Below are 25539 nucleotides of genomic sequence, written 5' to 3'. Positions count from 1 at the left end.
CCAAATCAGAATTATATCAAGAGTTTGTTGCTTAGCCTACTCCAGTGCCTTGTGGGAGCTTGTTTCCAAGAGCGGGTGGTGGTGGGGGGATGCCAGGAGCAGGGTAAGGATGCTGGAAGGGTCTCTCGCAGGCCCCCCAGAGAAGTGAGAGCCACCCCGGGGCCCTGTGCTGACAACTGCACAGCGGGACTCCTCCCCAGCAGTTCAGTACGCGCTGCACTAGCGACTCGTGAAGAGGCTGCTGCATCTCTTGCCTTTCCTCCTCCTCCTTCTCTATTAATGACTTTTCCCTAGGACAGAAAACACTTGTGCTAATCAGGCCCATTCAGCACTCTGGGGTCTGGGTGTCTGTGAAGTCTAAGAGCTATTTTGATGGGTAGCTGTTAGGGGTGCAGGGGCTAGACTCCACATTTAAGGATGCTTGAGGGCTGCAGTGCTGAGGTGTGCCATGGGGTGCAACTCAGATTCCTTTCAGCTTGGCTTTGGCATTCTTAGGAAGAAGCTCTCTGCCTTTGACACTCCAACTTTGCCACCCAACAGGCTCCCCTGGGTGGCAAGGGGTTCCCACCCTGTGATTGTCAGACATGGGTGTGGGGAGGAGATGTACAATTCCCTCTCCCCATCATCCCTTCCCATTCAGAGACCTTGGCACAAACTGCTCTTTATAGTGATGGGCAGTAAAATATTCTCCCTACATCTGCATGTCAAACTCAGGAGCAATCAGTGAGTAGCCAAATTGAATTCTTGCTTATGTTTTAAAGTAGAGTGAAAGTCATTAGGCCAATGCCCAAAAAGCAGTTATTTTTGTCATTTGACTCTGAGAGGTTTGTTTCTGGGGACAAAGTCACCCTTGGCAAATGTTGAGCAAAGATCAGGATTACTCCAGAGATGAATGAATAAATTTGCTTTTCCTGTTGTAAGAAAACAAGGAAAAGAAAGAAAGCCAATAGCTTGAATCTGAGAGTCTGAATTAACCATTATACAGCTTAAAAGACTAAAAATGTGTGTGTGTGCGTGTGCATGTGCACACACATGTGCACGGTGTGTGTTTTTATGTATGTATGTGTATCTATCCCTGTGTATGGAGAGGGGCACCAACCTAACTCACACTCCTTAATGGTTTACTTGAATATTCTTTATTATACTTTGATAAGTGTTGTAGTTCTGTGAGAAATAAAAGCAATCAGAAATCTCCTTTGCACAAGCCAACTGATTTTTTTTTCCCACTGGAAAATGCAAGCAAAATGGCAAGGACTTTTGGCAATAGAATGTCCAGATAAATATGCCAGATTCCTTGCAAATGACATGATTAAAAATAGTCACAATGCTGCTAAAAACTGTTATTAAAAGGAATAGAAACTATTGTGTTAATATATTCACAGTATATAATTTATTCTCTGGGTGTATGTAAAAGGAAAGGCTATTTTCTTTGAATTTTTCCTATGCTGATATTGTAAACTATATGACAGATGGGTCAAGTCCTGATTGCAGTATTCTAACATTTGGAATAGCAAGTAACATATTTGATAGAGCTGGCAAGTTTTTATATATGATTCAACCCAGAATATAAAAGCCACTAGAATTCCAAGTTGAAAATAATTAAATGAGCTGGAAACGATCAGGAACCACACATTTTTAAGTGACAGATTTTTTTACATGTTTAAATTGCACAAGAATATTTTATAGCTCCCTTTAACCAACAGTGACGTTTAATTCTAAAATGTGTAATTGATATTTGCAAAGCAATTAATTCTTATGGCTCATTATTCTATTGCTGAACGTGCCTAAGCATTGGGGAGCTGACTTCAAGTCGTGTTTGTAGTTCACCTTTTCTGAATTCCAGAGTTTTAACTGAATTAACCCATCTCAGTCTCCTCGTGTGACTGTGCAAAGTGAGGTTTCATGCTTGCATCGAATTTTTAGCTTTCTGATTGCACGGTACTGTAGGATGTTCGAATCTGCTGACTTCTAGAATATGTGTTGTCAAATGGTGTCATTACCGTGCAATACCCTAAATATCAATAAGCAAAAACCCAGCAGCTTATTCCATTTGTATTTGATCATTTCTGCTTATGTTCCTTTTGAAATTTCCATCTTTTTTGTCACTGTTTACGAAGTCATTTGTCTCTTTACTTTTGGCGTCTCTCTCTCTCCGTCACGCACAACCAGCCCGTCCGCCCAAGCCTAAGCCGCCGGCTGGGCCACCATCATCTCCTCAAACGCAGACTAACATGATAGATCATATGCTCAAAGGCATGGCCAAACAGCCGCCAAGTACTGTAATAGTCTTCCTTTCTTTTATTCAGTGGTTTTCTAGTCTAGCAGCCGCTCGTGTAGCAGTAGAAAGCTAGTCCTCATACGCAGCTTTATACAAAACACCTAGCGCGACGTGGTAGGTTTTAGAGATTTAGAGGTAGCATTTATTTCAAAATGTCCACATTTTTTTGTCTAGCAATGTCTGACATATGCAACATTTTCAAATATCAACGTCAGCACAAAATAACATTGTTGTTGCATAACATTTTGCATGGAAACTATAAATATGTATGAGCTTTACATGATGTTGGATGAAATGTTTGATAAGTATATCGTATACGTTTCATGTAACTGTCAGTGCTCCAGCTATCTTAGCAGAATATTCTGATGTATAGTAACTTAACCAGGGAAATATTTAAAATAAGAAGGAAAAAAATTAAGATTGACATCTGCTGGCTGCCAAAGTTATATAAGCATCAATATTTTCTTTAAAGACAGCATCTTTGAGCAGTTGTTCTTATTAACACTTTTGTCTTTTAGTTATATTTGAGAGCAGATCAATGTTGCAAATGAGAATGGGCCTGATGCTGCACTGATCAATGGAAAAGCTTCCTCTTGGCTTCAGAGGTGCAGAAACAACCAGATCTTACTGAGGGACCTGTCTTTGGGCTCCTTTTGCAAAAGGAAGTGGTTTCTGCTTCTTGCAGCCATTGAGGTGCTGGAAAGTATAAGACAAAGACTGAGGAGTTAACCAGGAGCTCTCCAATTTCAGTATTTGCTCAGTAAATTATATTAAGGGGAACCTTGATTTTTTTTTTGTTTTGTTTTGTTTGTGATGATACAAGAAACAGCAGCAAAACTGGAGAAGAAAAACCCAAGACCCTATCTGTGCCATAAATCAGTCAAACTGTAGCATTCATTTGCATGGTGCTTTACCATCCCTCAGCCAAGCTGAGCCCCTACAGTGCCAGACTCCAGCTTGCTGAGCTCCTCCAAAAACCAGCCACATTTGGGACTGTCCTGAAACATACAGCTTTCGTTTTCATGGGAACTGTGTAACCTGCCAACAGGTATTCAGGGAGAACTAGGGGCTGGCAAGACTTTGAGGGGGAGAATGAAGTCCTGGATGCTCCCTGAGCCTTCAGCAAGGCTCCCTGGGTGACCCAGTCAAGCAGAACAGGCCACCTTGTGAAACCTCAAGTTTCTGTTCCACCAGTAAACAAGTCCAAAACACTAGTGAAAAAAATGGGGTGTGTGGAAGGCTGGAGTGAGATGCCCAGTCAGTACCTGGCCTGTTGGCATATGGATCCCGAGGGGGGAGGTCTCCCATTCCACTCCTGCTCCAAACCACCATCACAGGGAGAGTTTACACACCCCAGGACACTGAGCTGCTGTTTGATACCATGGAGGGGCCAAAATACCTATGAATGCTGAGGTATGATTTGGCTGTGTAGTGAAATGCCCCTCTTTGCCCTTGCTGCTCAGGAGAGCTGGGACTGGGACCTGGGTGTGAGCCAGAGAGGCATGTCTGTGATCAGCTTTGCAGAAGCTGTCATTCAGGGAAATTGTGATTTTTTTTTTTTTCCTCTACATCATTTCTAGTGAAATGCTCTAAATATTCTATATTGTTAGCACCTCATATTTTTAATGTGTTATTAATAATATAAATTACCTAGAAGACTATAATTTAATCATTTTTTAGAGTTTTCAGAAAACTCTGCAAAATAACTCAACATAGGTAAACACTAAGCTCCAGGATTTAAACTCTTTGGTTTGTTTTGCAGGGTTTTTGTTGTAAAGTTGCATCTCTTTTCCTATACAAATCTTACCTATGAGCGTGGGATTTACCACTTTTCACTCCCTCCAGCATGCATAACTCCTGACCCTTGTGGAGTTAAATCCTGGAGCAAGACAGACCTGCGAGTTTTGCTTTTAGTAGCAGGTGACATTTAAATTGCTCGAGTCTGACAATTTATTACAAGTGCAGACAGATTTGTTTGAATTGATCTTCTTAAAAGAATTTTTAAATAATATAGACATGATTCCTATAATAGCATAATCTACGTCGAATGATACATATTGTTCATACATTAGTGGCCAGATGCTGTCTTTAGGGAATGTGATGTTCTTATTCGAGCTAATAAAGTGCCATCGTAAAGCAAACCAATTCTGACAGTATTGTAAAATTTGGAGCTGGAGCACTGTATTTCCATAGTATAATAACGAATGTGGCTTTCTGGTTTGCTCAGTACTAATTATATAAGCATTTAACATATGCATGAAAAGATCTTTAAAGCTGCAGAATATTATAGTTCTTTTTTTTTAACCTCTAAAATAACTTACTCTTCGTCTAGCATTTCACCCTGCCTTCCTTTTAACTTGAGTTCTTGTACTACAGAGAATGTAGGCCGGTTAGTCACACCAGCTAAAAAGTTAGAAGATACAATACGTCTGGCAGAGTTGGTAATTGAAGTCCTGCAGCAAAATGAAGAGCACCATGCAGAGGTGAGCAGCGTCCCCGGCGAGGTCACGCCCCCCCAGGCCTTCCACAGGATCCGGTGGGAGCTTTGTATATTTGTGTGATGTCTTCCCAGCTGGTGCTGGGTTATCTTGTTTATAAGCTGACAGTACACTCAAGTACGACGAAGGCAAAGTACACACTTCAGGAGGAATGTGTTTTCAGAGGGGAGGGAGGGCTTAAAGGATGAATTAATTGAGTTGTGCTCTCCTCGATGTCAGTTTGCAGCCTTTCTGACAGTGCCAGCAGGAGCTGAATCTGGCCAAAATATTCACCACCAATAACCTGCAAGAGCAAGCCTGTCTACTTTCCAGAAAGGTCGTATTTCCAAATCATGACCTCTGTGTGTGTGTGCCTCCAGCCAGCATGAGCGGGGTCACTGCTGCTACTGCTGTCTGGAGAGGAGCAAGGAAAACTGCAACAAAACACAACAATTCTCCTTTCTTCCCCTTTCTGAGAATTCAGGTTGTTTCCAGGGGTCTCCCTGGGCCCCTCCAGTACATGATTAACTCTTCTGGTTTCCTGTTGGTCTCTTCTGCCTTGGCTTACTGGGAATACCTCAATTACTAGTCACAGAGGTTAGGATGGACTGTGCTCTGTTACTCATTGTCTGGGTTATCTGAGGCCTAATACAACCACTCTTAACTCTTCGAAGCACCTTAACAGAAAGATTCATGTTTTAAAACCACTGAAACCATGTCATAGTCAAATATACACCAGAAAATCGTGAGTCTTGATCCTGGAAACACTTGATCCCACAGGCAGCTGGCATGGCTGGCTGTAGTCCTGCTCTCAGCACGTCAGGACATTTCTGCCTGAGCAGGTGATGTTGCATACCCATGTAAGTATTTGCAGGATTGAGCCCTGAGTTCTCTGTAAATATGGTGCTCTTGAATGCATATTGAGAAGTTAATAATTTTAAAATTTGGAGTGAACAGTTATTGTTTATGACTGTAGGTATTGTTGCACTCTTTCACTATTTTCTCTTTTCCTTCCCACTGATATATATATATATATAGATATATTCACAATATTTTGCATTAAGAGCATTTGATAAATAATTTTTCACAGTCACCTAAAAATCATTCCGGTGTGTATTAAATATGCAGTATAATTTTACTTATTGATAATACACAGCAATCCACAAAACCCAACTAATGCCTGATTGCATATTTAAATTTCCTCCCTGTTTTTCTACTGTTCATTCAATCTTGGATGATCCTGGCAGGGGAAAGAGGTATGTGACTAAACCGACTGACACGAGTCACTCCTGTCATATTCCGTGCATGCCCTCTCAGTGCCATGTTTCCTACTGGGATTTTACCCTGGTTGCCCTCGCTTCCGTAACTTTGACCGAGGAATGTAACAGCAACTTTGGGTCGGCTGCTTGCAGAGCTGGTGGCCTGACACAGGAGGGTAAATGTGGCATAGCAGTCCAATCCATGCATGCAGCAATGGGTATATTTTACGAGCGCTGCAGTTACATCCCAACACAACCCTACCTGCCTGGACTCGCTCCTCAGCCTGTTGTTACCTGTCGTTTGCATTCACCCAACCTCTAGTACACTGTGGTGGAGATGGGCTAAGTACTACAGGAGTGCCTAGAATGGTAGTGGTCTTCCTCTGGTTTTGTCTGTATGTGCCTTGTACTGGATATACAGTATTTATATGTAGAGAGAGAATATATGGGGTGAAGAGTGAAATAAACCTTGTTTTTACTAAAGCAAGGAGTGCTCAAGATCACTATGCTTGTGCAAAAACTGTTTTATTCCACTCCTCACCAGCACAGGCTGGATGTACAACCAGCTGGGAAGGAGCTGTTTTTTAAAACACAGCTTATTTTGAGAAGAGGAAGCAGTTGCAGGACCAGTCACACTCAGCCAGCCACACTGCCAAGATCCTCACATGAGGAGGAAGGCTCAGAACTGTTCTCCAGCATCTTTTGTGTCACAAGGTTTTGATTAGAGACAGAAGGTTAATGCCAACATAGATAGGAGGCATCCCTATCCCTTGTTCTGAACGGTGACTTGGAAGGATGAAATCCATCTCTCTCCAGAAGCCCGGCACACTGTCAGTGCAGTTTTGAATCCCTGTCCTGAGGGTGGCTGTGGCATTTCAGCAGTGCACAGGCAGTTGGCCAGCTCTCTGCACTCTTTGAATTGCACCCAGGGAAGAGAGAGAAGAGGCTGGGTGGTTTATCACTGATTTTTGTTATGTGTTGTAGCCACATTATGCTGTTACAGTGTAATGAGCACTGCTGAGGTATTACTTTCTTCCTCCACCCCATATAATTCCAGGTGACTTTTTTTAATATGTTGTCACTCACCTGGAGAAGGCTTGTCCTGTGAGGTATGACTTTTTGGTCTACTTCACTTATTCAGCTGAAAATTAAGTTGCACTGCTTACTGAAGAAGTGCCTTACTTTACTGAAAAATAATAGTTTTTGCAATTAACACATGCCCCTTTTTCCCCCATGTGGACATCCAGGCAGACTCCCTTATGAAAATGTAGAAAATAACACTCAGATCATGTTCAAAAATCATTACAAGAGGAGTATTGTGTCTAGTCAGTTGAGTTTGTCTTACCCATAAGAAGGAAGCTACCTAGCACAGGCATAAACAGCAGAATCTGTGTGCCTATGTCTGTAATCTGGGAGCAGGAGGTCTCTGTCATTGTATCATCTCTACCATCAGGTATCTCCTAGCTCCCCTTCCCTTCCACAGGATGATGGACAATGATGATGACAAATGCCAGAGACAATGCCATTCACCTGTTTTTAAATGTGTGGTTTCTCTCTCTATGTATACATATGTGTATATGTATATATGTATCTTAACTCCTTGAGATCATACATATATACATGTGTATCCATGTGTAAAATATACAATAATAGGTGTGTTTGGCTACAAAATACACTTTTTTCCCCCCTTTACATTATTATTTAAGCAAATCAGGTAAGTAGATGGTAAATAAATGAAATGTTACCATCTTGAAAGAGGTTTTCTAAGTATGGTGTTATCAATCCTGCTTACAGAAATTAGGGAGGAAGTTGAGGATCCTGACGTAAGTTAGAGAATTACGGAGTTAAAATTTGACTTTGCAAGCAAAAGGGAAACTGTTACTGGTTTGGGCATATTTTTTTCCCACCACTGATCACATGCTTTTCTTTATTTAAAATAGCTCTTTTTTTCCCTTTTCATGGAAGCAGGTTCTTATTGCAGGACTCTGAAGTGTTTATGTTGGGATTTGTTATAGAAGACATTCTTTGGCCTCCCCTCTTTTCCCTTCCCCTCAAATGCCGGTTGCCATCGGTCGTTCGTAGCGGTCGCTCCATGCCCGCAGCCCTGTGGGCAGTGTCGGGTGGGTGCCAGCATGGCAGGCTCTGGGCAGGCAGAGGCACAGCCAGAGAAACCACATCAGAGCAAGGACAGCCCCCTCAGCCTCCCTGAAAACAACAGCCAGGCATTGCTTCCATAAGAGGACCCTGCACAGTCCCACTGCTCAGCAATGCTCCTTCCCCACCCACCTTTGTGAGCAGGTTGGAGCAGACGTCAGGAGCACTCCTGTATCTTCATGGTTTTGGTTCCTTTGTGGTCTCTCAGCAGTTTGGTGCCTCCCAGCTTGGTACTCACCAGCATTCAGCCCTGTGCCTGGCTGGACACCAGCACCAAATGTGGAGGAGAGCTGAAGAGCACTATCCTACCTCTGAGCCCCACACAGGCTCCCTCGCCTTGGATTTGGCTTTTCCAGAGTGACGACTCTCCAGACACCCAGGGCCACTGTCACCACTACCACTGTGCCCCTGAGCAGGAGATGCTGCAGCAGAGCTGGGCAGCCTCCTCCATGGGCCTGAAGCTGAGGACATTTTGCAGACAAAGGACTCTGCTTCAGCCACCTTGTCCCCATGCCATGACCACTGGGACACTCACCTGCTGGTGTTGCTGCTTCAGGCATGGGCAGACACTGAAGCTGTGCCTTTATGGCACAGCTCACCTCATCCACATCATCACCCCCATTACAGGACAGGCCCAATACTAAGATTAGTTTGGGGGTAATGTGGTTATTTTGGTTTTTTTACATCTTGGACGTACTCTGGGAAGAGAATGCTGAGTGCAATCCCCAATCTACCCATGCCTTCACATCAATTTTATATCAACTCATGGAATAATAGCAGGGCAGTGTCAGTCTGCTTTATATTTTAAAGGATTGAAGGAGTGGAAATAGTTCCAAAGACCCCCTGCCACTATCACTGGCAATGGGAAGTCTAGGCAAAACAGAAAAACCTGTGGCAGTAACTTGTTTTGGATGTGCTGTTCCCTCTCCATGACCAAGTGAACTGATAGCTAGAGCTGTGCTGTGCACATCAGTGCCGTTTTTCATCAGTGAATCAAGACCAAACCCTGAGAGAGTGAAAGCCCATTCTGCTCATTCATGTCTGCTAAAACCTGCAAAAAATGCCCCTCCCTGGCTGGCAATTCTTCTTTAAACTGACTCCTCCATTCCCAATCTCTTCCGTTTCATCTCCACTCTTGTGCCTAAGCTAGAGGTTTCTTTTTCTTGCCAAGTGCCGCAGAGCTGTTCCTTATCTCCTTTAAGTCACTGAGTAATTTCCTGTCCCTTCAAAATGACAGCACATGGTTCTATGGACAGCTCTTCTCATATTGCATGTTCCCAGCCAGAAGTGACTACTGAACACGCATGCATGCATTTGCAGCATTCACATCTGAGCCATGTATGATGTGAATGTCACCTCAGAGAGCCCGCACAGCAAATTTTAAGGACCCATGTGCATGAGAATGAGTTACCTCACTGATATTTTTTGGTTTTCAAGTTCAGACATATGTTTTTCCTGCCTCTGTGAAAATATAGGCTTGCCGTAGACTTTTTTTTTTTTTTTTACCTTGGCATGTTGATAGTAGAGCTTTGTAATGGATTCCTAATCAGTAGCATCATGAAGGTGGTAGTGTGTTAGCTAACCATGTAAAATGAACAGTGCTGTAATAACTTTTACTGGTGATGTTTGAAATATCTTTAAAATTGAGTGTGAATGATTTAGGACAGATTTTAATGTGTCAGGCTTCTAGATTTTCAATACAAATGCAAGTACTGAATTCAAGTAGAATTTAAGCTGTTAAAAAACCTGTCAGAAAGCCCACAAGCACAGTGAAGAAACTCCCAAATTTCTGTACTTTAGAAATAAGAAATAGTTGATTTTTTTTCTTGATAATTATTATCATTAATGATGAATGAAGTAATTTATTGTAAATGGAACAGATGAAACCTTCTCTGCCGTGTTACAGCTGCATGCCTTTACAGTGGAGCTCTGAAGAGATCCTCTACAAGAAACCTGTGTGTTAAAACAGCAGTGCCTAATTCTGTGATTAGCACTGCCTATGCAGGCTAGCGCTCCAAAGCACTGTTCTCTTTACAATAAAGATAGTTTCCATAAAATGCACTATTTTGTTTTTTTAAGATATGTGGCCTAACATCTTTCCCTGTGCTTTATTAGAACTAATACACCTCTTTGTTATTTTTTTCTACCAACTCTGAAGGCCTTTGCCTGGTGGTCAGACCTAATGGTTGAGCACGCGGAGACCTTCCTGTCCCTGTTTGCAGTGGATATGGATGCAGCGTTAGAGGTGCAACCCCCAGACACCTGGGACAGCTTCCCGCTCTTTCAGCTCATAAACGATTCCCTCCGTAGTGACTGTATGTATTTTGTATTCTAATCATTTCCTTTTCAGTGATAATGCTTTCAGCCTCTCCTTACTGTACAGAGAACACAGAGAACTCAGAGAACTGAGATGGGGCAGAGATTTACAGATTTACGAACTTTTTTAGCATCAGCTTGATTTTATTCCATTGCTACTAGTAAAAAGCACGCCCCTTAAATCACTGCAGTCAAAGGTGGGAAGTTGAACTTCTATTTTGCTTCATCTTCTCAAGTCTCTTGGTAATAGCTGCCTGATAAGCAGGGAATTAGGTACTCTATATCCTAATTGTCATTAAATGTGTGTATTGTTTTATATGTGTGTACTGCATTTATTTAGCATGGAGTAAACTAGTCCCTACTTTAAGATTTTATTGAAGGGAGGAAAATATGAAAGTATGAAAGTAAATGGAAACAGGAGTAGTTCAGAAGAATAGTAGTTCAGAAGAATGATTTCAAAACTCGTGAGGATTTGGCACTTTCCTGGGTAGTCCAATCCTCTCTGGGGAGCTGGTGGCAAAATTGGCTTTGCCTTAGCTAGGTCCTAGACCAGGACCCCAGCTGGCTTTCTAAGACTACATGAAAAAAGCTGGGGACTCATCCTCAGAAAGCAAGTTCCAGCATCATTGTACTGAACAACCAAAGAAGAAATTACTCTCCCACCTGCTAAAGCCATAATGTTTGCCATGCTGTGTTTCTTACACTGGTTTTATTCACAGGAGGTGATAATGTATTTGTAAGTTTGACATTAATGGAAAAGAAGTTTATTGTCTGTTTATTTGTTTGGAGTAAGAAGTCATTCCTGCTGTCTGTGTCATGAACTCCAGCTCCTGTTACGTTCTTGAAGTTTTCCTGTTCACTGACAAATTCATTGTTTGATGAAGTGCCACGCTGTGGTTTGTTACAGAGGTTGTAGTAACAGTAGTGTCTTACTATACTTTTATTTATCTATTCTAGATAATTTGTGCAATGGAAAATTCCACAAACACCTCCAAGACCTGTTTGCTCCACTTGTTGTTAGATATGTCGATCTGATGGAGTCCTCAATTGCACAGTCAATTCACAGGGGCTTTGAGCGGGAGTCATGGGAGCCAGTAAAGTAAGGAAACCTCCTTTGATACAATCGGAATTTGGGTGCAAATGGATGGAGATTCATATAGAGGTGAATTAGCTAACGTTAGACTGGACATGCAGAAAATGCTTTAAACGTTCTAGTTTAATGCTATAAATTAGGAGGGCTGATCTCTTCAGGGTTTTCAGGTTAATGAGGGAAATGGTATTGGCTTTCTGAAATGCATTGCTGCCTCAGTTTGAACCGTGTGCCTTTGAACAGGGAAGCATGAAAATGGGAAAACCTTCTTAACTGCCATGGCTTTTTGGAACCCATTCTAAAAGCCTTTTCCAATGCTGCTTTTGAACTCACATAGCTCCTTTTCAGAACAAAAAAAATCTCGCTTCACTGTGTTCAGTTCCAGCCCTATAACCCCTGTGAGTCATTGCTGTATTTATTCTCAATACTCATTTTTTCCACCCACCCTGTGGGGGGAATAGTGCAGTGTGTGCCTCTGGCATCAGCCCCATGGCTGGTGGCTGCACATGTCCCCATGTCCAGGGCTGCTCTGCCAGTCCCTGCTCCCCTGCCTGTAGGATTAGACGTGCAGAAACCAAAATGAAACACAGGCAAGATGATTCAAGCATAATCATTTCTTACATTTGGAAACCTACGAGTTTACCAGCAAGAAATTGGGAGCCTGAGAAAAACCCAAATTGAACTCTAGAGGTGGCGAATGATAAAAATGTGACATGTGCTTTGGATTACTGTTGTTATTTCACAGGTTTTGAAGCATTGCTGAACCCTTTCATGCTTGCTCTATAAAGCCAAGTCAGATCCTGCAAAGGGATATAGCTGGCTTTTCCTTCTAATAAAGATATTAAAAGAGAGAGATGGACCCTTTGCAAGCAACATGAGTCTGGCAGTGTCTCATACCAGGAACTGGGACCAGGTGACCTCTGGAGAGACTCTTTTCCTTGCTTTTTCTTGTCATTCTCTAGGCAAAATGAAATGGCACTGCACTCTCAGGGGTTGCTGTATAAAAGAACGTGTGGTCTTTCAGGGCTTTTCACACCAAATATGTTCCGTTTACAAGGAAAAGAGATTTTGTTCAGCAGCCAGCCTCCCATATGCAACCTGGAGTCTGAGTACCCAGGTTTTTTCCTTTCTTTCTTGTGCATCCTCAGCATCCGTAAGGATTCTGCCTGCCAAATCTCGGGCTTTTTCTTGACACCTGATCATCCCCTCTGTTTTGAGTGGGGTTAAGTGGCTGGCATTCAGGAGCCTCTCTCACTTTCCATTTGCTGTCTTTGGTCTGCAGGCTAACAGGATTAAAGATCCTAAAAAATCTTGTTTCAAATAAGCAGATGTGACCCAGAAAACATACAAGAAATAGATCTTTCGAGTAGGAGAATGCCATTTTTACAGCCACTCCTTCAAGCAGAATTGCACTTCGAAGTTAGCATTAACTTCAGTTTCAGAGCTTTGCTTTAGTAAAAAATATGTATTTCCTTGTCTGTTATGAAACAGAGGCAGTAAACTCTGCGTACCTGTCCACCTGGGTCAAGCACTCAATAAACAAGTCATTCTGCCTTTTTTTCTTTTATCAGAAGCTGTCATCTTTTTGCTTTTTAATGACTTCAGGGAGTTAACTATAGATGTCCATAAGTACTTGGATGTGCTACTTGCCTGTCAAGATGCTTTGTCCCTGGGTATGCCAGCATCTATCACTTCCAAGTTATCTCTGATAGTTATAAAAGATCTTTTCTTAGTTCTCCTGTGATGGTTATTCCCTTCTGGAGTTCCAGTTACAGTGTGCTTTGAGCATTGCATCTCTAAGCAAAAGCCCAGGATGGACTCTTTCTCTTACAGACTTGGGTATTTAAAAGATTTCTTCCAGCAGGAAAGTGGGTGCTTTCTACGAGAAGCTTCTGTCCATCTGCTGAAAAGATGCACCGTAGGTTTTTTTTCACGTGTTGATATTTTGTTCTTATGTCTCGCACACAAAATTGTGAGTTGCAAACACTGGCTCAACGTGATGTGGCCCGGTGAAGGGAGGCACCAGTGAGTGCCAGAGGGTGGCACATACAGTGCAAAGGAAAAGAGGAGTGTCATTCCTAGGATCTTATGACATTTTTCATGTGCTGTTCAGAACTAAATGTTAAGGCATCTTCATCTTTGCCTCCTGGGCAGACCACCTGCTCCTCTTTGTCTGATCGACAGGGAACTTGCAGAAAAAATTCAGGTTAGAGACTTTATTTTGTTTGATTTGCCCTCCTGTATCTGCTCTCTTCTTACCCCACATGTCCATACTGTAGCACAGTTGAATTTTTGGACATGGATTCTCAAATAGTTTGGAGCAGCCAATTCCCAACCAAATTGTGACCTTCGATTGACACTTCTCCAGCAAAGCTTTTTTTGGAAATCAGGAACACTGCAGAATGTTCTCCCACAGCTTTCCTCTGCTTTGGAGATAGACCTTCAAATTGGCCAGCAAAGACAGATCATCAAAGCTGACCCTTCCACCAAGCTTGTTGTTGTCCTGGATCTCTACAGTGCATTATGATAAGGAAATTTCATTATCTCCTGTTAACCAAGAAATTATTCCACAACACAGAATCTTTTGAAAGGGTTTCTCTGTACTTGTGTTTGCAGTCAAGGCTGAAATATGTAGCCCTCCATAACCTGACCAGATGGCAGTTTGCAAGCATGTATTTCTTCTATTTTCATTACTGAATACTCTGCACCTTATGCTCTGAGGAGTTAGGTATAAAAATCATAGTGAGAGAGATACTGTTAAGTATTTTAAAAAATGGGGGGGGGGGAAAGCCTGGATGTTATGTGCTCATGAGGGCTCTGTAATGTGCCTCTGCAGAGCTGCTGAATTTGCAGGGGGTCCGTGCCCTATAGCTAGAGCAGCTGGTGCGCTTGTGTGAATCCACGCAGAGAAATGTGGAACACTTGTCCTTCGCACAGTCATCCAAGTATGCAGGATACAGAGTAGGTCTGTTCTCTGGTGAGTTGAGAGGTCTTGGAAAAGTAGGGTTTGCAATGGGTTTTTTTCATGCTAGCTTCTCGGAGAGTGCTGATTTATCTCGCAGCCAGCTGACACGTATGTGTGTGTGTCTCTGTGTGTGTGTCTGTGTTGAAAGATCTTTTTGAGCAAATGCTAAAGCTCATGCAATGACAGTCAGTTTCAATGGCTTGACTAGGACATTACTCATTGACCCAGGGCTCTCTCTACCGCTCTGTAGTCCTGGCTTTAGCGCCTATTAATTGCTCACTAAACCCTTTGCAAACTATTTATAAATGTATCATTAATATAAATGTCAAAACTTGAACAATATGATTACACTAATCATTTTATAAGGTTGTACAACTGCAGAATGATAGTGAAAAATGCTTCCCCTTAGAAGAAGCACCGCTGTAGTGAAAGTGAGTATTTTTGTTACTATTCTGGGTGTCAGTCAGAGGAAGAGCACAGATTTGACTGCCTACTTCACTATCAAGCTCTTTGCTTCACATCAAGGCTTTTGTGAAAAGATTTGCTCTTGAGCATTTGCTCAGCCTCGACAGTGAGGTTGCAAGTGTTTATAGTGATGGAAGAGACAGGCATTTGCGTCTTCCATCACTAAGTCATTTCAAGCATCCTGTAGGAACTGAGCATTTTGGTGTGGCCAAGGGTCTCGTTCAGCTCTATTCTGAACCCAGCAGACAGCTCAGTAAAAATACTGTGATTTTTCTGCCCTCCTTTCATTGCTAGGGCAGCTCTACAGGAGCAGCCACAGTGCAACTGGACGTGTTCCATGTGGCCGGTGCTGCAGTACAGTGTGAGTGCTGGCAGGTCGTGCCAGGGGTACATTGCCAGTCTGTTTGCACTGAGAATTTCCCAGCAGACAGTTCAGGTGAAAGCCCTTTCCACAGCTCACACACACAAACAGGGCTGAAGCAGAAGCCAGGAAAAGAAGCGGTGCAGCTCCAGAGCGTGTGTCTCTCATCAAACGTATCAGGATCCAGTCCTGAAGCTGAGTCGTCTTAAATCAGACAGCCCTCATCTTGTTGATGCAAATGCCCACATTCCCTGCCTGATGGCTGAGGTTATATTTAGCCATCTATATTAAATGGGCATGGCTGGCTTCTAGAAACAGTTTCTCATCTTGGACCTGTAGTTTCATGGTCTGAACAATTGCAGGCTTCATGGAACATTTGTTGGTAATATTAATCATTTTTTAGAGGTCTCACTGCAACTGTTAGTCAGATAATTAGATCAGTTGAACCTGAAAAATTGTGCATGTCAATTCAGGAGAATATTTTTTTACATTAGTTACTGTGCGTTAACATAATATACTCCATTATTTTGCTGTTTTGTTTTGTTTTAAGAGTACTAACTTATTCTTGCAACATATTCTTGCATCAGCAAAATAGTGTGTTGTATAAAAGAAATATGTTTCCGTGTGAATATAGTATACTGTTTACTCTAGAAGTCATATTTTATTAATACAGTGTTTTTATTAATATAACACTGTCACTTCTTGAATTTTAATATTAAAACCAAAGGTCCTCTGATTTATGTATTTACCATCTGGCTAAGTTATTTAAGTTGCTTTTCCTTATACATTTATATGTTGTCCACCTCTTGCTATTTCTTTATTTATTCCATATCAGTATCTAACCACATGCACTGCCATTTCTGAAGATTTAACACTCTCTCAATCACTATGTAGTCTATGTCTCATTCAACAATCATATCATCTTAGCAGCAGATACAGTATGAATGAAAACAATGGATAGCTTTGTGACAGTAGTAAATTCTCCTGTTTGCCTGAAAAAGAGAACACACAACAGGAAGTTAAATCTACTAAGAGTCATAGAAATAATTAGAAATCAGAACACAGACATGGGGGCTTTTTCACTAGAAAAAACTGAATTGTGATTTTCCTCCCCAACAAGGGATTTTATTCACAAAGAACGAGGTCTGTTCCTAACATCCACCACCAATGACAAGCTGAGCTCTTGCAGAGATGTGGTTCACATCGTCTGTTGCGTTAGGAAACATTTATTCAGGCAGCTCAATACCATTACTTCGGGGGTTGATATATAAAACTTGCAGTAAGAAATGAAGTGCCAAATATATCTCAGGGAAGTTACTAAGATTTTAATATGCCTTGAAAGACATAGTGTATAATTTGATAGTTTCATAGAAATTTAGGAATCACCACAGATAATGGGGTCTGTAAAGTAACTCATTTAATCCAGGGAAATGGGAGAGACCTCCAAAAGTGACATATCCTGATGCAGTCACTGAGAGCAGGCAAGTTCAGATGCTGAAGCAGTGCCCGTGTGCATCAATAGAAAAGCTTTCAGTAGCTTCAGCAGTGCAGGGTGAAGCTGAAATCCTGAATTTCTGATTCTTTTTCACTAAGTCCAAGTAACAATCTGGTGAAAACGGTGTCAAAGCATTCAGTTTTGTTCCTCACATGGGACTGTAAAACCAACTGTGGGTTGTGTACTAGTGGTCAGACAGTATTCCTGGGAGAGGGTAGAAATGAGGCGTTTTTCTGGCCTCTCTTCTGAGAGCCAGGTAACATGTGAGTTGGGTAATCAAGTTCTGTGTTTTGTTGATTACCAGATCTCCTGATGCTTTTTATTTTGCATGTAGAATACAACTGTGATGAGATTCTCATTAAAACAGAATTAGACCAATTACAACATCTAGAGACCTAGTACAATGAAATATGTCAGGGTGGATTCCAAACTTTGGGCATACAGTGCTGTTACACACACCTTGTTCCAGGAGAGAATGTTGCATTAAAACAATACAGCTGTCCACTTTTTAAAGATCTCTATTTGCATAACAGTTTCACATCTGAAAACACTGATTGAAGTAATAATGCCCAAGTACACATGCTTTGTATTAACCTTTGAATATCTTAATCACTTCATGGCCCACGTCCAGCTGTGAAACAGTCACATACTAGTCCTGGATATATTTACAAAGTGCAGTTCATTCACAGTGCACAAATAGTGGGGCTGGACAATCCCTTTTTTTGCACCCAGGAATGCAAGGGAGGATCAAGGCACAGTCTTCATGGAGAAAGAACCTTGTAGTTCACTGTTTCATCACTCCAGATTAGCCCATCTTTATTTCTGGAGGGTCTAAGACAGGGAGGTTTTGCAGCAAAATTGCAACTCCATTGAGCTTGGTGGTGAGAAAAACTCTTATGGCTGGAATTCCAGACTCTCTCTTTATTATTTCAAATTCCAGTCGCTCAGCAGATCTCTTAGTTTAGCACTTTTATCGAGCCTCTGTGTGTAAGAACTGAGACTCTTCCTCAAAAGGGAGATTTTTTTGAAGAAAAGCTGCTTTCTGTACTTTGAAATGGTATCAGGACTTGAAGGTGCAGTTATTTTCACAGGTGTTTAAGTTCTCTGTTAATTTGTACTTTGTGATTCTTCTTTTCATTCTGATTTGCCTTTTTTTTCCCTCTTAAGGAATTAGAATTTTATAGCAGACTGTAGACATAGTACATTTAAGCTTCCATACTCATGCTTCTTTCTGAAATGTTTTGCTTTAGTTTTTTAACTGTCCTCATGCTGTGAACTTTGCAGATTTGTTTCTGAGTGTCATGTGCTTCTGCTACATCGGCATTGTCACTGTTATGGTATTTTTTCTTTCTGTCTGTTTCTTCCACAGGAGTTTAACAAGTAATCTGCCCAATGTGAATCTACCAAATGTGAATCTCCCTAAAGTACCAAATCTACCAGTTAACATCCCACTAGGCATCCCACAAATGCCTAGCTTTTCTGCACCGTCATGGATGGCTGCTATTTATGATTCTGAGTGTGTATTCAGTTCAAATTAGATCTCATTTAAATTTAAAGTAATCTTGGCATGGATATGTATTGTTTGTTTCTGTGCATTACATAAAACTTTAAAGAGTGATACAGTTAATTAGATGTTTTCTGAATGAGACACTAGTGAATTTTTGGCATGAGTATTTTGAGAGTTTTTTTGTATAAACCTTGAAAATTTGTCTCAACTCCCACGGACAGTTTGAGCAAGTATCTTGCTTTACAAAATAGCTGTCAACAATGGGGCATGGTCTGAATAACATACAAACCACAGAACTTACAATGTGACGTTTTGTGTCTCAGCAAAGAGTTTTGTCCAAAAGAGAAGATGTACCAATTTCAATGCCAGTCAACCAATTTCTGTGGACCAGATGTAGATCTAAAAATGAATTTTATTGAAGGCAAGCTCTGCATTTCCCAGGTAATTTTTGTCTTGACTTTGATAAAGCAATCTAAGAAAGAAGAGCACCCTGTAACAGTTTTTATTCATGTTGGGAGATGTCCCAGAGAGCAATTAAAGCTCCATAGCCTTCATTACTGCCCAAGTAATGCCATGTCCAAGTAAAGAAAGATATTTTCAATGTGAGTTTTAGATCATGGCTTGGAAAATAGTGTAAAAGCAGTTGCTCTGTAGGAGCCTTGCACTCCGTGCTCCCAGCTTCCTGTCTGTCTCAGGGTGCATGTGTGAAGCTCAGGGGGAACATACCACAGATCCTCAGCACAGGTTAGGAAAGTTCTCTTATAGAAGATTTCCCATTGGGCAGTGTGGAGGGTCACAGTGGGTGAGACCCAAATCTCATCATTTGGGTCATCTCCCAAGATATCCTATTGTGGGAACTGTTATTTGCCCATTCTCCTTCTAAAATCCTGGAGACTTATTTAGGGTTGTCGTAGGGTGGTCTCAGTCAGCACTGTGGTGCTTTTCCTCTCTCATTTAATATATAAAACGGAAGAACTCACTTAAGAATCCCCTGTTCACTTTTACTGAAACACCCTCAATTACATCTACACCTGGAGTCCACCAGAATGCCTCTGCCATTAGTCTGGCACAGGCAGGATTGCAGAGCACTGGTAATGAATGGAAGTAAAGAAAACACTGATGTCAGATCTTTTTAAATAGTTTTTAAAACCTTTTAAAGTATTAGCATGGTTGTTTATGTTTCAAAGCCATACAACTCATATTCATGCTAAGATAGTTATTTTAAAGGCTAGCTTAGGCAGTTGTCTGTAAAGAGTACTTGAAAGTTTTAATCTTGCTCTGTGCATGCTTTGTGGTATTGCCCTTGAAAAGATAAGAATCATGTAATGACAGAAAATTGGATAATCCCTCTGAAAATGCTTGAGCATCAATGGTATATTGCAAGCTGCCGGCGTGATTAGAGTAATTGTGGTGCTCACAAGCAAAACACAAACAGTGTGTTTTGGAAATGAATATACTTTATTGTTTACTTGGATGGAGCCCTAATCAAAAGTGAGAAAAAGACTGAGAATAATTCTTAAAAAATTTTGAAACCAAATGGGTGTCATAATATTGCTGTAGTAAATAGCAATTATTGTATTTGTACACATTAAATCACTTAAAATGTAAATTCATGCAGTTCCAAAACTGGGTTTAGGCTGTTAAAGCTTGCTTGCACCCAAGCACGGGTTTGAACTAAAAACTGTCTATAGATGAACATGTGAGACTGTTGTCCAAACTGATCCCCTGGCTAAAGCAAATGCCTGATTCTTTATCTTTTCATCTCCCTGGTTTCCTTTTACTCACCCTTCCCCTCCATCAAGGACATGTTACCTGTTGCTTAGTGTCAGATACGTTCCTCCTACAACCAAGACTATTCATTCTTTATCTCGTTGACTCTCCTAGCCCAGGATCCCCTCAGGACCCCTCTGGCATGTTGGGACTAGAGTTCTCACCTGAGAATAGCCCTGTTTGCATTAGTTCCAAGCTCCTCTAGCATTAACTCAATGCAGCTGGCATCTGTCACAATAGAAACACCCTCCCTCATCTGTTTCTATAGATGATGTCAGCACAAGTGGTAATGCATGGTGTGTTAAATATCTTATAAATTACTGTGTTAGCATTAGTGGTATGCGAGGAGGGGGTTGAAACTCTTGATGCTCCCTTGGTAATTGTTCTGAAAAAAAAAAAAAAAAAAAAAAAGTGAGGGAGAAGAAGAGAGGGAGAGAAAAGGGTTATGGATGCATAAATTTCTCTGCACAAACAGAGTGCAATCCAGTCCTGTATTTTTATTCTGTAAGTGGAGGTTTGAGATATAATTATACTGTGAAAAGAGCTGGTGTAGCTACACACTGCAGGACTAAAGACTTCCATCTGGGCAGGGGTGTGGGTACAAGAATATATGCTTGGGAAATAAATTGAGAATTTTGTGGCAGACCAAAGTTGTTGCAAAATAATTTTTTTAAATTGTAAATTTGTTGTCCTTGTAATTGCCTTTGCAAAGAAAAAGGTGCAGCAGTAAATCCTGCCGAAACTCCTGGATATGAGATGTACCCTTAGCTCAATTGACTTACCCCAATTTTTTTTCAGCTGTTCAAGAGATAAAGTGTGTCCTCGCTCACCACTTGTTAGCACTGTCCCTTACCTGGAAACGGGGCCGCACTGGGGGTACAAGGCAAACTTGAGATATAATTTGGAGGGGGATAATTGCATGAAACTCTAAATCTTAATAACTGCATACAGCCTAGTATGGCAGTTATTATTGATCAAGGATTTTCTCCCACAATTTCTGGCCTTAATTCTTAATAATCACATACATTAATGTGGTTATTAACTAAGGCTGATTTTTACCATACACACGTTCTTCCCGTTAATATGTGTAACTCATGATGTTGTCTTACTCATCTGGTCTGGAAAGTTTTGTGGGTGATGACAGCAAGGTAGATTAGGCAACTGTATGGTAAAACTCAAAATCCTGATGGTGGAGATGGCCAGCATTGTCCTGTGTATGAAACTGCTGTCTGCCTTACACTTGTTGCAGGAATGGTCTCCACATCAGGTTGCAAAGACCCTGATGCCACTTCTGACTTTTGTTCTCATTTTGCCCTGCCAGCAATGGATCAGGCACCTCAGAAGATATGTTCTGGAAACTTGATGCCCTACAGACCTTCATTCGGGATTTGCACTGGCCTGAGGAGGAGTTTGGGAAACACTTAGAGCAGCGCTTGAAGCTCATGGCGAGTGACATGATCGAGTCCTGTGTGAAGAGGTGGGTGCCCATGAGCGAGCCAGGCATGTTTCTCACAAGAGCTCACAGGATGCAAAGCCTAAAATTCCACCTTAAAACTGGAATTCACCCCATTGCTGTGAACTGTGGACTCTCCTAAGCAGACACTTCTCTTGGGAGAGTGCTTATTCACAATAAGACAATAAATCACCCATTCTTTTGGGCTTTGTAGGTAATTGTGTCTTTTCAGTGCCACACGTGAGGTCAGATATTTGTAAATGCAGGTTGGTGTGATGATGCTGACTGCTGAAGGCATAGCCATAAGAAAGATCCCAGCACCCACCTAAAAAGCACAGATACATGAAAAAAAAAAACAAGAAAAATTTTTTTTTAAAGTGGGATAATGTGTTGCTTGGCACACAGGTTTCACGTCTGCCGTTGATTGGGAAAAGCTGTTGTATCATCAGCCACATTATAGCTTAGTTACCTGCAGATCTTCCAAAACAGAGATATCTTTAAGTAACTTTTAGACATACTGGCAGCTGTCATTTTGAAAGCAAAATATTGAAGTTAAATTTCCAACTTTTCCACTGCAATTTGTGTCCATTTGCATCAGAGGTAATGAGGCAAGAAGAAAAAATGAACTTTGTATTTCCATGTGCAAAAATTCATAGACAAAGAGATGAACCAGAGAAAAAATGGGTGCCAAATATAGCTGATCCATGCTAATATTAACTGCAATGTGTGATGTGGCTGTTCTGTACCACAATTTCTTGGCCACTCTGCAAGTGTGAGTGTGGCATTTCTTTTCAGTACAATCCTCACTAGCCTGGATGTACAGTGTCAGCACAGGGGAAGGCACATTCAGTCCCTGAGATGCAGGCAGGAAGGCAAACAGCTCAAGGCTTGTTCTCTCATTCTGGAATAAACCTCAGTGCATTTTAAGTGCAATGAGATGTATTGCATTTAATGTCTTTGATGTCAAGCAATTTATTGCAGCAGTCCATCTTTGCTCCTGTCTCTGGCACAAACACTGAGCTTTAGTTGTCCTCCAGTTGTCAGGCTGTCCTTTAGGAGAAAATGCAGTGCTGGAGCTCTGCTCTCTGCTCTGCCCCAGCACCACCAGCAAAACTTATCTTCTCTTTTTTATTTTTTTCACTTGGAACTAAGGTCCCTTTGGTGTCCCTACAGTGCAGTTATAACTGCAATGATCTGTTAAAATCAGACCAAGTTATCTCAGCTGAGATAACTGGGAAAAATAAGCAAATTTCCAGGTACATCTAAAGAAGGGCTTGTGTGCCTGGAAGCCAGGTAGTTTTTTTCTTTGATTTGCCTCAACCTTTCTACAAATGAGTTGCCCCTCTGTAAAAACCTGGCCCAGCTTGTATTGGTACAACTATATATAATGATTGTGAGCATAAGTAAGTAGGAACATGCTCCTTTCCATGAGGAGATGGAAAATCCCAGTCTCCTTGGGTCCTTTCAGTAATTATCAAGATTCTAGTCCCCGAGTCCAGGCTAAATCTGGCACTGGTAATTAAATCAGTTCAAATGCCACTGCTGATGTAAACCAATATGCTGCCTTCCCTATTTATATCACCTGCAAACAGGGCCTGGCTAAGGTTTCTTTAGCAATTTCAGTTTGACACAACATTTTTCTTCGCGTCTGTCTCTGAACTGTTGAATCCATGGAGGAACCACCCCGCCTTCCACACTGGGTTGTATTTCAGGGCTGTCAGGAAAGCAGCCCTTGCAAGGAAGGCCTGTTAACTAATAAATCCAGGCAGAAGGACCTATGTTCCAGCTCAGATCTGATCCCCAGAAGGGGAGCTTCACATTCCTAAATGAGTTTTCATTTGCATAACCCTTGGGGGGATCATTCAAGTTCAGAATTATTCCTGAGCTGCAGCTGATATTATTTGTTATTTCTAAATTGAAGCTCCTATGTTAATTTATTGGCAGATTCCGTGTGATGTGATAATTGTTTTGTGTTAGGTTAGATTAGTAAAGTACCTCTGGAATATGAAGAGGGGCTCTGAAGAAAGTCAAGACAATGCCCACCACACTGGAAAGCATTCCTGTGTTAGACTCACAAATGCTTTGGTATTTAAAATATGACACAGGATCAGATTTTGTAGGTTTTGACCTAACAAAGCTTTTGGTGTATCATGCTTTGTTACTTCCAGGGATGTCAGATTTGATCTTAGTGAAACTCAGGAGAATGGGGAGGTGTGTGATGTGAGTGTGTTCATATGCACATGACTGTGCCATGCACACCTTGCAGATATATTCTGGTGAATTTGTGTGGTGCAGGGAAACCACTTCTGTGAACTTACAAGACAATCAAGAACTTCCAGCAAACAAATACTATAATATCACTATAAATGCAATGATCTGGCAGTGTCCTTTCCGTCAAGCAATGAAAGAGTTTCTGTTATTTGTCGATGATATCAGGGAGCAATGGGAGCTTCCTTTAGTGCAGCAGGCTGTAGTTATCAATCAGCTAATGCAACCAAATTAAAGGTGTGCATTGACACTGCTGTTTGTAACATCATCACACTGTTTATCAAGAGAGTCACAGTTTCCCTGAAACTGTTGAACACTATAACTAGTGTGTATTCTGGAAAAGGAGGTTTCTTTTTAAACTGGAAAATCATTTTTAGAAAAAAATACATTTGTAACAATTGCACTATGGCACTCCCAGCAGCATTCAGCTTTCTGGCTTCTCAATCTCCTCTCAGTATTGTTTCAAATTATTATTATTTGTTTCAGTATATTTAAAAGCAACTGAAACATCTTTTTCTACTTCCCTTCACAGAACAAGGATTGCTTTTGAAGTAAAACTGCAGAAAACCAGCCGATCAACAGATTTCCGAGTCCCTCAATCAATATGCACCATGTTTAATGTCATGGTGGATGCCAAAGCTCAGTCTACAAAGCTTTGCAGTATGGAAATGGGCCAAGAGGTAAAAATGCAGGTTCTTCCTTTCACAGCTTTTAAAGGCAATGTCATGAAATTTCCTGTCTCCTGTTGTGCTTGTTTCAGAGACGTTGTATCGTTTGTGGATTTAGCCTTCCATAGAGAGTGTGCAGATGAATGTACAGGGGGTTGCTCTCAAATCTAATGAATAGAAACATTCGGAATCCCTGTCACTTAGGAGTGGCTTTTTGCAAGGACTGTGGTATGCATACGGTATCTCTCAAGCTTGGTTGTTGCATGATGACCATATAAATTGAGTCATTACCTGCACCTTGGAGCCAGGTGTCAGCAACACACTTTCTGTGTATGGCTATTTTCTGTAGACAAACATAAGGAAAACAGGACTGCCAAGTTGTTGCTGTGATGCATGTAAGGAAAAAAAAAAAAAAAAAAACAGCAAAACACAAAAATAAATAACTTCCGAAAGTAGATTGAAATTCCGGCTGCTTTGCCTTCCTCGAGTACTGGCTCTAATCAGCACACTTGATCATTCTGGATTTCCAGGTTCATAATGACTCAAGTTCCCAAACAACAAACCCGTTTTAATTAATTGCTGATTTTTATTTTCTCCTGAAGCCATAGTTGCAGGTTGAAGTTTCTGTGAGTTGATCTGTGAATTAGAAAGACATGGCAAATTGGAATGAATTAAATGCATCAGAATGCTCATTTTGCTCCAGTGACTTCAAGCCAAATTAAATATTCATATATACCAGTCTAGAATAAATTCACAAATACTGTTTGGCTCACCTAGTCCGCTGCTTGTCAGCATTTCCTAGATAAGCCTTTTCACTACAGCTTTCCATGGTCAGATTTTGCAGTGAATCATTGCTAGTTGTTCCTGTGTTTTTTCAGTTTTTCACTTCAATTTGTTCCTCTGAAAGAACTTGCTCCAAAGGCCACTGGATGTAGCAGGGCTCTCTGCCCTGATGTCATTGGTGTTTGGATCAGATTCAGCTGTTCTTTTTATTTTTCTCATACATATTTCAG

The 25539-nt window shown here is 41.3% G+C and overlaps 1 protein-coding gene across 8 annotated transcripts in view; it reads left to right on the top strand.

Moving 5' to 3' along the window:
- Positions 1-25539, top strand: part of CADPS (calcium dependent secretion activator) — a 207514-nt gene that overhangs the window by 146292 nt on the left and 35683 nt on the right. For 2 of the 8 annotated variants that reach the window (XM_083869743.1, XM_083869741.1), the window contains 6 exons: positions 4655-4761; positions 10327-10483; positions 11442-11583; positions 18230-18376; positions 21459-21614; positions 24391-24538. In XM_083869743.1, coding sequence (XP_083725869.1) covers positions 4655-4761; positions 10327-10483; positions 11442-11583; positions 18230-18376; positions 21459-21614; positions 24391-24538 — 857 coding nt within the window. Of the gene's footprint in view, positions 1-4654; positions 4771-10326; positions 10484-11441; positions 11584-18229; positions 18377-21458; positions 21615-24390; positions 24539-25539 lie in introns of all 8 variants that reach the window. The other 6 variants (XM_083869742.1, XM_083869740.1, XM_083869747.1 and 3 more) reach the window with 3 other exon arrangements.

This window comes from Zosterops lateralis (genome assembly GCF_965231275.1).
Source record: "Zosterops lateralis genome assembly, chromosome: 11".
Classification (NCBI taxonomy): Eukaryota; Metazoa; Chordata; class Aves; order Passeriformes; family Zosteropidae; genus Zosterops; species Zosterops lateralis.
The sequence above is the reverse complement of the archived record's forward strand: the minus strand, read 5'-3'. Positions and strand labels throughout refer to the sequence as shown.